General features: G+C 52.2%; 3 protein-coding genes across 3 annotated transcripts; 2 read left to right on the top strand and 1 right to left on the bottom strand.

Annotated features, from left to right (window-relative positions):
- Positions 1–2048: 2048 nt before the first annotated feature.
- Positions 2049–4471, top strand: N7468_001069 (uncharacterized protein; the record flags this gene model as incomplete). The annotated part of the gene is made up of 3 exons (XM_058470366.1): positions 2049–3070; positions 3132–3409; positions 3465–4471. Coding segments are annotated over 3 exons (2307 nt in total), but the record flags the coding sequence as incomplete, so codon positions are not given.
- Positions 4472–5384: 913 nt separating this feature from the next.
- On the bottom strand, positions 5385–7271 carry N7468_001068 (uncharacterized protein; the record flags this gene model as incomplete). The annotated part of the gene is made up of 2 exons (XM_058470365.1): positions 5385–7189; positions 7262–7271. 2 exons carry the CDS (start codon positions 7269–7271, stop codon positions 5385–5387), a joined length of 1815 nt encoding a protein of 604 aa, XP_058333506.1.
- A 1603-nt stretch (positions 7272–8874) lies between these two features.
- Positions 8875–12062, top strand: N7468_001067 (TMCO4 family protein; the record flags this gene model as incomplete). Its single annotated transcript, XM_058470364.1, has 3 exons — positions 8875–9188; positions 9248–10976; positions 11034–12062. The coding sequence occupies 3 exons, from the start codon at positions 8875–8877 to the stop codon at positions 12060–12062; spliced, it is 3072 nt and encodes a 1023-aa protein (XP_058333505.1).
- Between the last annotated feature and the right edge of the window lie 178 nt (positions 12063–12240).

Here is a 12240-nt window from a genome sequence, read left to right as displayed (position 1 = left end):
TACGAGTATGACCAATGTACTTCGTTTATCAGGCTGCCTGCTGGTGATCGACAGTGCCAAGAGGAGACGTCCCGGTAGCTCAAGCTTAAATCTTGCTTCAAATCGCCCAAAATGTATGCTGGTATGTGGCGCATTGCTAGTGTACGCGGCCTCCTAAATCGGTCTTAGCCTCTTCATGACCACAACACGTGGACCCGGTACTGTCCCAAAATTTTTGAAGGTTGGTGAATGGCACGCCCGTGCCTTTTATAGTGATGTGCCACAGATGTAACTCGCAAATTAATAAACTGCTGTTGATGGCATGTGGGGGACTGGTAAGACTACAGAGAATGCACACGGTTACATCTATCTTGACCTTGCAACCGGGAAATGAGCTTCAAGAGAGGGCCCGCTCCGAAGCATGTCCTACGAATGGCTAGGCCTGTAAAATAGTGCCGTTGGTCTCCGGTGGACATGTCGGATGTGCTGCGAGACTCGGGCCTATCTCCCACAATCAGTATGGTCGCAAAACGGCCACCTGTAGCAAATCCGAACAACCCGGAGGGACGCTTGTCCGTTCATCTCGAGGCATGAACGAGCCTTCTAAGTCAACTTGACAGCGTTGCTAGATCGCTATTCTTACCGTGAGTGGAATAGTGCTCCGGATAGAGAAGCGCTTATCGACTTGCATCTCTTACCACTCTACTCCGTAGAGGTACCATCATTATGCTGATTGCACACCCCAGTGCTCAACCGCTGAACTCCTGCGGCGATGCATTTCCCTCTATTATTATGAGAAAGGCCTATACCTCGGGACGAACATCGCATCGCCGTCCTTGAGCCATGGAAGATACAGGAATCATTTATTTGTGGGTAGGAAGGGGGGTCATCCGAAGCCGGAGAAGCGTATGCTTTGACTTAAAGCTGAGAAGCCCTGAGCCAAAGCGAAGGACTTGACAACATGGACGGAGTAGAGGAGATCTCCATACTGGGGTCGGACCCTTACGGTTGATCTTCAACCCTACTTTTGCCAAGCCTTCGCGCTAAATTGGGCTTATCTTCAGTACCCATTCCATTCCCACCATGTTGAACATGAGTAGGTGGTGCTATCGATTTCACACTCTACGCACATTTCATCAGGCGAGGTGTCGGCATCATTCTTTATCCCCCATTTTCTCCTCCTAACCAAAAGAAGCTAACGCGATCATCAGGACGAACCCCTGAGTGAGAAACCCCACCAATTCGGCAAATCGGTCCTAACCGTCGGGCTGCTGGATCTGGAGCCAATGAATCTCCTTCTTACGGCGGGGAGTTGAAGAAGTGGAGTTTTGTCCGCCTGATTCGATAGGTTTGTGTTTAGGGTTCAACTCCAACGTGAGCTTCCTCCCATTCGCGACTTCGTCCGGCTATCGCAGATTAAAGCCCCCCGTTCCTGTCTCTTTCAGCCCGTCCCGTTGATCCTCGAAACGCGGACTTTCAGCCTCGAGTTTCTTCTTTCCCGCCTACGCTGATCGGTGTATCCGTGCTATCAGAGGATCGCATTTTCAGCCCCAGGGACGTACTTTTCGATTCCCCATAAATCTGATGCCCGTTGGCAGTGGATCGTGTGGAAACAGGGAATCTCGAAACCCTCCCCCCAAACTAAGACTGGATCTCGCAAAGTTTCGTTTTACTCAACAGTTGGGCCCTGGCGAGTGATCAAACTCCTCCTCCATAAGCTTTTGGGATTCAAAATCTCAACTTCTACAATTGCGGGGGCGGCATACCCTCTGAAAGCCAAGACAAGACGGGTCCGACTTCTCGGATCCCTTCCACGTGCCACCTGAACTGCATTCTATGATTTCCCGTGGAGAATTTCAGTCGATCACTCGGGCTGCTTCTGGGGCCTCGGGCGTCTGAGTCTCGTCGGAACATGATCGTAATCCCTTGGTCGAATAACAATCGCCTGAACCTTGGCCAATCCTTCGTCTGCATGCACAGAGCAGGTTCTCTTTTTGTATATACCCCCATTCCTTGACCCAATTTTCCTAAACACATCCTGTCGCCTGCGCTGCGGGTGAGCATGTCAGATTCGTCTTCCACTCCTCACGGAGACCCGAGCACGGGTAACCCCCCCACAGCAGCAACTCAACCGATCCTGCGAATCTTGTAGGAGCCTAAAAGTCCGCTGTCTCCCCAACCCATCTACTCCAAATCAATGCCAGCGATGTGCCAAAAGCAGGAAATCTTGTGTGTTTGTGGCCCCGCAGAGGCGGCGGCCCCGGAAGCGCACCGACTCCAGAGTTGCTCAGCTGGAAAAGGAGATGCGGATGATGAGGTCTTTGCTGAAGGGTCGAATTCGCGAAGAAAGTGAACCAGAGTCGGATGGCAGCGAGGCTTCTCAAGAGGAAGGCGATGATGGGGAACTGGAATACCAAGGGAACGTGGGCGCCATGCCTGAATCTTCGTCCAACTCGGCGCGCCTTATGGACTACTCCCCCGAGTACGGCGATGGCTCATATCCCAGCATGCATGGAAGTGCTGTGTTTCCGGCCCAGCCCACGCTATCCGGTCTGCACATGAACTTCCTCGCTGAACCAAATAAGCACAATGAGGACGTGATCGATCGGGGCATCATTACCCTCGATGATGCGGAGCAGCTGGTAGCATTCTTCATCCAGGAGCAGTCGTCGATTTTCCCCATGGTGATGTTCCCTCAGACTACCACCGCCGCCCATTTACGCCAGGCAAAGCCGGTTCTTTTTCTTTCCGTCATCACTGCTGCGGCAATCTCTATCGACTCGGGCCTCGCAGCGGTCCTCAGCCGTGAGATGGTCCGGCTGTATGCAGACCGGTTCTTCATCGAGGGTGAAAAGTCCCTCGAGCTGGTGCAGGCCGTTATCCTCATGATCATCTACTACCTGCCTCCCCGATCGCCACTGCGGTTGCAGTTCTACCAGTACACACATATTGCGGCGACAATGGCGCTGGAGATCGGATTGGCGACCAAACGCCGGGTCTCGAAAAAGAGCGATCGCAAACAAGCGATATATGACGAATCGTTGGCGGAACAGGCGAGGGCTGTCTTGGGGTGCTATCACCTTGGGTCCATGTGAGTAGATGCTTTTCACACGCTTCAAGCTGCTGAACCTTCTCACCAACATTGTCAATAGTGTAGCGATGAAGACCAGGCGGCCAAATTTGCTGCAGTTTAATGACTGGATATCCGAATGCATAACACAGCTAGAACAGTCGCCTCATCGATCAGACCAACAATTGGCTGTGTGGTTCGAGCTCCAGCGGATCACCGACGAGGCGAAATCTTCGTTTGGTCTGGACGACACCAGCACATCCTCACCATTAACGGAATCCCGCGTCCAAGCTGTACTGAGATGGTTTGACAAGCGGATGGATACTTGGCGAAAGACCGCGCCGATGGAAATGCTCACAGGTAAGACTACTTCCAAAGCAGATTGTTTGGACCCGTACTCATGAACCATCCCCAGTCCCAATGATTCTCGAATACCGGTCTGCCATCCTCGCAATGTACGAACTCGGCGTAGGGGAAGGCTACCGTGACCCAGATGCCATTAAACGCCGATACTTCGTCCTTCCAACACTAGAGGGTGGCGGTGCGAATCCTCCCGAGGAGAGTCAAATGAGTGCGATACGGATCGATATCAATGTCAAGTGGATGAACGCAGCTCACGAGCTGCTAGAAGCAGTCCTCACCTGCAGCGCAGAGACCCTGCGCCGGTTGCCCAATCTCATGTTCACTCGGTTCGGCATGGCAATGACCTCGCTAATGAAAATCCATTTCTCTGTGCGCACGAGTACGCTCGGCGAAGTTGTCACGCCCGAAACTGTTAATCTCAGCTACTACCTCGACGCGATGGCTGCGAAGCTCGGAGACGCGAGCGGGGGGGTAAATACGAGATTCCTAATCGGTGGTTCCATGTCATCGGCACAAAAGGTCGGCACTGGTACGAGAGGCTCGAATCGCGATATGCAGGCCTGCAGGCTGGGAATGTGCAAATTCCTCCTGGTCCTGGCCCGGCGCCAGGCCCAGGTTCAACAAGCTCAGGCAATAGCCACGGCCCTTCTCATGGGCCAGGTCCAGGGATGGTCTCGGAACCCCCCCGGCACTACACCCGAGTATAGCCCTGTGGTGTCTATGCCCGGAACCCAGGCGCCCACATCACATATGGATTCTTTCCCCATGACCACAGGCGTGCCACACATGCCGCCTGGGATCGAGCCTGCTTATGTGCCCATGAATAACCCGGGTATATGGCACATGGACAGTCAAGGGCAGGGTCCATTCTTCCAATCCATGCCACCCGGTTATTCGCAGCAAACCTCGCTCCCGCCACAGTTCGCTTATGAACCACAGCCTCTTCCGCCTCAGAGCGCCCCGCCTGGGCCTCCTCCTGGGAGGGGGACGGGGATGGAGTTGGATGGGTGGTTGCCGGATGGAAGTATCTTTGGCATGCCGCCTTTGCCTGAGCTTTAATCTGAAATAATTTGGGAAGAGTAATGGATGAAGTCGACGTGAGGCTTATTGGTCTCGTGTGTCCTATACATTAGTAGAAGATGGACCAGAAAGGATGATTCACAGAAAACCCAGATACAGCCATGTTATGGACAGAATTTTAGCATGAAAGACTTCAAAGACCCAGTAATATTTGGAAAGTGTGCAAGGGCATCGGGCAAATGCAGAAAATTTAGACTAGACAGAAATCGCCAACTATAGCCCTTTCAGGGAAATGCTCCTGGGACCCACGGAGTAGCAGTACCCGCAGCAAGCAAGCCAGCAAAACGCTTCGGATGAAGGATTGGAGCTCTTCCCACTTTCCCCAGTCGCAGCCAAGCGAGGCCTTTGGAGCCCTACGGACTAGCGAGAGTGGGTTGTACTGCGATGTGTCGGAGGGTCGGGCGCGTCGGAACTTCCGCCTTGAGATCGGAGCGATCATCTAGTCCGATAGGCTTGCGACAGCCTTAGTTGACTATATTAGAATATTTATTAGTCAGGACAAATTAGAGTGTTTCGATAAGTAATCTATCGCATCGCGGTTACTATTTAACCACAGTCCTCCTTCTCTACCTGGATATAGGAAATCCTAGTAACACAGGGCATTTCGTCACAACCTGCGTCTAGAGCAGGCCATGTCACCCCAACTCCACCAGAGGTTGAACGTCTGTGTACTTGATAGTAAATGTATCATAATATGTCAAGAATCAATGGCGATACAAGGATCAGAAAGACAATCCAAGACGAGAAAAGGGCAAATTAAGATCCAAGATATGTCATAAACCCGAACAGGTAGATCCAAACTACTCCGAAATGTAATCGAGGCATAGTTCATGATATCGGTAAAAGCACGTGCGAATAGGGGTGATACATAGCAAGTTCTCTCTGGGAAAAACTAGAGAAGTTGAAAAGCCTCAAGTGCATCCATAAACCCAGCAATAGCCCCAATGCCCACGAGGCCCCGTGTAGCAGTCCGTCCTAGCTCCTTATTTGCCTCCCGTCTCAATTCGCGCGAAGATCGACGCGAGTGGTCACTCGGCGGCGTCCTTTGGGCCGAGCGTGGAGGCGTCGTGCGGAAATGCACCTCGTGACGCGTTTCCGGCGAGGAGGTTGAAAGGGGGTATGCTGAGTGATGGTAGCGAGCATGAGGATTTCCACTGTACGCTTGGGGTGGGCCCCATGAATTACTGTTGGGTGGCGTACTTCGTGGTGAAGGTATTGGCATAGGAGCCAAGGTTCTTTGCGGCGTGTTTATGCTCATTGGGACTGATCGGGGCATATTCGTGTGGTCGGCGTAGTAGTTGGATCCCGGCTGTGCGGGCGATCCTAGTGGACCAGGTGCCCGAGGCGCAGGTGTACCCGGAGGTAGATGTTGTGGTGCCCTCGGTCGAGGTATTGATTGGGCTGGTGGGATGCTACCATTTGGGTACGCAGGTTGTCTGAGCTCGGGTACTTGGCTCTGGCTGGAATATTTCGATGACATGCTATTGGAATGAGGGCGGCCGCCTGGCACAGGGCGACGGTGGGAAGCCGATCTCTGCTCATAATCATCTCCAGAGTCTGAGGTGTCTGAAAGGTTTCGTGCTCGGTTATACTGCTCATCATCATCGGTCTCGGAATCATTGTCCACATAAGCCTGGTAACCAGAGTATCGCTGACGCAGTTGTGCAGCCTGGTATCGAGCTTCCTGTGAATGTGGCTTTCTCCAGTCTGTGGTGTTTCCTTCAAGATAGTATCCATCGATGCTATGGCGATCGAAGTCTTCTTTCTCACTATCATTATCGCTCTCGGGAGTGATGTGGACCCGCGGTGGAGTTGACCTCTCAGACCCCCGGTCGTTTTTCCCTACCTTGTGCAACCACGAAATATCTAACGATGGGACCCAAAGATGGAATAAACGTTCGATAGCTTTTTCAGAAAGATGGACCATCTCTTTCGGGGACCTTTCCAGATTGCCCAGACTCGAATCGACATCTCCAAAAGTCACGGTATGAAGCCGAGTGACGGTCGAGCCGTTGGCTGCAGCGACGAGAGATTTCACGGCAGAGACTGTTTTTGACGAGCTAGCTGAGTTTATTCGCTGGCTTATTGGATTCTTTGCAGCATCCACAGCTTCTTGCTCAACGAGCCCCCATAGATGGTCCACTCTCCGGACAGCCCAGTAGCGAATAATTACCATGTTCTGCGCCTCTGCCTTTTCTTGGGCAAGCATCTCATCCGTAGTCAAATCAAACTCAGGTGAACCAGATATTCCCGAATTTGACTGCACCATCTCGGCCAGCTGTAGCACTTGAAACATGACAATCAGGCTCAGTTTCAAGGACTCAAGTTGAGCGAGAAGGTACGTCACATGTTGTTTTCGAAAGCACCAGTGTAGAAGTTCCTGAGGTGGTATCTTCCTCAGTTCCTCGTCTGTATCTGTCCCCTGGAGTTTCTCTAGCATGTGCTCTATCTCCACCATGACCACCTGGCCTTGGCTGGCAATTTCCAAAGCCTTCTCAGTGGCTGTGGGCGAGGTACCCAAGGTTGTAGCATCGAGTAGTTTTCCAACGCGTTTGAGCGTCAAAGAGAAGAGTGAGATAGCTTTGGCGATACTGTGAAATTCAATCCTGGACTGGGCCAGCTGGCATGCAGCTGCGTTCAAAAGCAGGGAGAGTCGAAACCCCGCGCCGGCAATCCGGATAATCGAGGCTTCAGATTCTGCAAATAAGTCAGTCCTGTTTTCGTATCTTTCATGACTCGCATGGCGCTCATAGTGTGGACAAGTCCTACCTTGCAGCATTGTTCTAGACGACTGTGAAAGGATCCACCATACAAGTCACAGAGGTGAAACATAGGATAGCATCTGAAAGGAGAGAAGGAAGTCTGGCAAGTGGGCCTAAATCAATAGTTGCCACAGCCAAGTACAGGATGCCTCGTCCACCAGTGGAACATTTGAACCAGTGTGGGGTTTGAGCCGCAGCCATGTTCCCTGCATATCATTTGACTCCGTCAGCAAGTCAACACCCTGCAATGACGCCATGAAACGGCCGCACGGTCATTATTCGGCTTACCTGCGACTAAAAGAGGATCAAACAGGCGAGGATCATCCCTGCGCTAGTCCGGGTGGAGAGCATTTCTTCCCCGTTCAATACATTCCACCCGGGTTAGACTTTCCAAGCTTCCGGAGCACAGCCCCAGGCGTTGAACATCGAGAATACGAACTTATCGACGAATGCTGATGCTTGGATATCCCATGAGGCATAATCCACCGATCCTCTGGTATATCAGGGCTACCTGATGGCTTTACAAAAGCCTCAAGTACTGTATGTCTCGAGTTTGTTATGCTCCATAGCTGGGTCTTACTCCTATCGCACTTCATAGAAAGTAGATCTCCTACGAATAATATCCATTATTACTAAATAAACATATGCGCTACTTCCATCAAACTTGAGAGTGTTTACGGATAGCCAAGGAGCCTCAGGGGTTTCAAGGTTCTGCTTCGCAACACAAAATGACAAATTGCGATGGCCGAGCGCGGGCGCCATCCAGTACGAGTCGCTCGCCGCCTTGCAGGATATATCCCGCCCAGGTGGAGTGTGTTCTGATTGGTTATGTCTAAAATGACCCCGAAGCTGCTTATCACAGAATAAAGGGCAATATCTGGAACAGATGTGCCTTCAGTAGGTGGTTTCCATGATAACTTGGATCGGTCATGATCTAGGCTTTTCGCATTCGCACCAACATCCCAGTGCTAGTCCTGTGGCCAGCAGCTAGTTGCAGGTGTTAACCAATGTTATACGAATCATAAAAATTCTGGACAATTAGATATCCCCGCTGGAGCCCCCCGAAATCTTGAATGATGAGCATCAGGTCTATGGTAGCTGTTTTCATTTCCGAAGCAGGCTGTGCGGTTGTTTGTAGTACGATGGAGTACATTCCGGAATCCCTAAGGTTCCGCTTTCAGCAGTTCGATCAACCCCGGAGCAACTGGACTAATCGTCTTTTTGCTTCAGCTTCACAGCCCTTGCGAAGTAACTTCCAAAATAACCCACGTCAAAGGCTTTCCTGGTTCTTTCAAATGTTGTGGGGCTTCGGACCCAGAGCTGCGATAGTTATCATAGTGGTCAGTTGCCCCCCCTCCATTCTTCCCGCCCTCGCGACCTCCTTTTCTCCCGCGTGGTCGATCGTCGAACTGCGGAGACTCAAGATTGACCTTTTCTACTGCAGACCGATACTCACTGCTCGGAATTCGACTTGCCCTGAATTTGCGGGAACAGGGGCTTCAGTCCGAATGGGCGATCCCGTGATTCAACCCAACAAGCAAGAAATTCCAGCTTGTTCGGATCGCACGAGATCACCTCCGCCGTCGTTACGCTCGAAGCGCTTTCGGTCAATGTGAAATAATGTCCGCAGCGGGTGTCACCGTCAGCGGCACCTCCGATACTTCGATTGCTCCTGCACCCTCTCAGTCCGGTACACAACCGTTCGTGGCGGATTCGGAGGAATCGGCAGGTCCTGCCAGCAATGGGAAAGAAAACGTGAAGGCTCAAGGGACGGGGGCGGGCTCTGCTCCAAACGCAAAACCTCTAGCCTCAGCCGCAGAGCCGGAGCTGGACGATTTCGGTCTCCCTATTCGACCGCGGTCGCAACCTCAGCGTCCGTCAGTGGAATGTGCCGACGAAAACGATGACCATGCCCCCCGCGAACATCGACACCCGTGGAGGAACTGATGGCTCGAACGTCCACGAACAATCGCAAGAAACTCGGAGTATACAGGCGACGGAAACAGAAGCTCCAGAAACCAAACCAAAGTCCGAAACTGGACATGGTGAACCAGCGGAGCCAAAGTCCACGCCTGAGCCTAAGCATGAAACCCAAGGACCGCAGACAGAGGATTCAAGGAAAGGTCAAGAAGAATATTCTACGGAAACAACTCGCCCAGCCTCCAAATCGCTTGGCTATCAGATCCCGGAATGGTCGCATATGCATTTCGCTAAACATGATAGGCCACAAGAGAATGAGGAGGAAGAGGAGGGAAGAGGATGAGTGGAAAGACATGCCTGCATTGGGAGAAATGGACTACTACGATGACTACGGTAGACTGGTAGCCCGTGGCTCCCGAGAAGAGGACGACGAGGCTGTGTATAGTGGACTGGGCGGTGCTGGAAAGGGCTATACTCGAGTCCAGCTTGACGAAGACGCTCAGTCAGCCAATAGCTTGGACGAAGATACCAGCTACCTTTTCAAAGAGGGTGGCCATAATTCTGCAGGGCTGGTCGGCGAGGAACTTCGCGATACCGTGAGCCAACTCCAAGCAACCAAAGATCTTCTTAATGAGACCCAGAAAATCGCATATGTCGGAGTCGTTCGACTGGCCGTGTTCGCGATGAATACCGAGATCAGTGAAATGCGAATCACTAAGGCCACGAAGAAAACAACTTTCAAGGCACAGGACTCTATGCGGAAATGGGGGCAGGCAATGATGGGCCGTCTTTACGCGCACATGGACATCAATCCGGCCGAGCAAGTCATGATCGAGCAGCTTGCCGAGCATGGAGTGCAGCCTGAAGATTTGATCAGACCTCTCATGCAAAATGCCCGCGTGAAGAATCCCATGGCCGATCAAAGCGCGGGCATGTCCAGTCCTTCTGTATCATCTCCAACCTCTCCAACCTCAAAATTTGATCCTCAATCGCGGGCGTCCACCGAGACAGCAGAGTCTGAATTCGACGCACCTCCTCCTTACGAAGAACATGAAGATGAAGACGCAGTTCCGGAAGTCCACACTCCATCCCAGATGCCAAAATCAGACCAGATTGATATCGATCTCCGGTGGACCGTCCTGTGCGACCTCTTCCTTGTCCTGATTGCGGACTCTGCATATGATGCTCGTTCCCGATCTCTTCTGGAAAGAGTGGGAGCAGCAATGGATGTGACATGGCTCCAGATCTCCCGATTTGAGAAACGTGTTACCGATGCAATTGAAATGCAAGAGCAAACCGAGAAGGAGAACTGGGATGAATCAGAGCACATGGAGAAGCGCCGGCAGATGTCTCGGAAAACCAAATACATGGTTATGGGCCTCGCAACGGTCGGTGGTGGTCTGGTCATCGGTCTGTCTGCTGGACTTCTGGCTCCTGTGATTGGAGCTGGTCTGGCAGCTGGTCTGACCACAGTTGGTATCTCTGGAACCAGCGCATTTCTGGGAGGTGTTGGTGGAACGGCTCTTATCGCCTCTACTGCCAGTATCAGTGGAGGTGCGATTGGGTTGAAAGCTGCAAATCGACGGACGGGAGCCGTCCAGACGTTCGAATACCGGCCCTTGCATAACAACAAAAAGCTGAACTTGATTGTCACGGTATCTGGGTGGATGACCGGCAAAGTTGACGATGTCCGACTTCCATATAGTACTATAGATCCTATCATGGGCGACATCTACTCCGTCCTCTGGGAGCCAGAGATGCTGCGCAGCATGGGTGACACAATCAACATCCTTGCCACAGAGGTCAGTTTCAATTCTCCGAGTCACCGTTTTGGTTCCAAAAGCTCACTTTTTCGCCAGGCACTTACCACAGGTCTGCAACAAGTCCTCGGCAATACTGTTTTAATAGCCTTGATGGCCTCTTTACAATTGCCACTGGTTCTTACGAAGTTGGCGTATCTTATAGACAACCCTTGGACCGTTTCATTGACTCGAGCTCAGTACGCAGGCCTTATCATGGCAGACTCTTTGCGCGATCGAAACCTTGGCAATCGGCCAATCACTCTGATTGGATTCTCACTGGGGGCGCGTGTCATTTTCTATTGCTTGAAGGAACTCGCTGAGAAGGGGGCCCATGGACTTATTCAAAACGTCTACCTCTTTGGCTCTCCGATCGTGGCCAATAAGGATGACTATCTCAAGGCGCGCAGTGTGGTTTCTGGTCGATTCGTGAATGGGTATTCTACGAATGACTGGATTTTGGGCTATCTTTTCCGAGCTACCAGCGGTGGTATTATGCGTGTCTCTGGCCTCGCGCCCGTTGAGGGTATACCGCGGCTGGAAAACGTCGATCTCACCAAGATTGTTAATGGCCACATGGATTACCGTAGTGCCATGCCGCGTATTCTCAAAGAAGTTGGCTGGGAAGTGCTGGAGGATGAGTTCGCGGAAATCGAGGACCCAGATCCAGACAACCATGCCGAGCGTCAGCGTGAGCTGATCCGGGAAATCGATGAAGCCCGCCGAGAGGCGGAACTGAAGCCGGAGAAGAAGCGCTTCGGTCTCTTCAAACGAGGCAAAATGGCCGAGAAGAAGTCGTGGGAAACGTACGACGTTAATAAAGCATCATCGCCGCAGGAGGCGAATGATCCCACCGCGGCGCCGGGTTCGGTCCTATTCGATATCGAAGCCATCCGTTCGGAGCTCGCATCGGAAGCCATTGAGGTGAAACAGCTGGAGTCGACGCTCCCTCCTATGAAGCTCGACTTGAACCCTCCATCAGAGTCTACCCCGATCACGCCAGCAAAGGAATTCAGGCCTGAGCCTCCCCCCAGTTGCCCGGACAGCATCAGAACCGAAACTGACCACCACGGCTTCCTCCCTCAATGAAGCCCCCCCTTCCACCCCCTGTGCACGAAGAAGAAGAGGTCTCAATGACATTTGACACCTCGTTTCACGACGATGATTTCCCACCTCGGCCCGAGTTGAAATCCTACGCTTCCACCCCTGCTAATAATATTGGCGCTACTGCGACCGGGGCAATGGCCCTCGAGCCTAATGCATGGGC

This window comes from Penicillium chermesinum, assembly GCF_028974085.1.
Source record: "Penicillium chermesinum strain IBT 19713 chromosome Unknown utg000002l:1.0-5270490.0:1.0-5274688.0, whole genome shotgun sequence".
NCBI lineage: Eukaryota > Fungi > Ascomycota > Eurotiomycetes > Eurotiales > Aspergillaceae > Penicillium > Penicillium chermesinum.
Note: the sequence above shows the minus strand (reverse complement) of the source record. Positions and strands in the feature narration are given on the sequence as shown.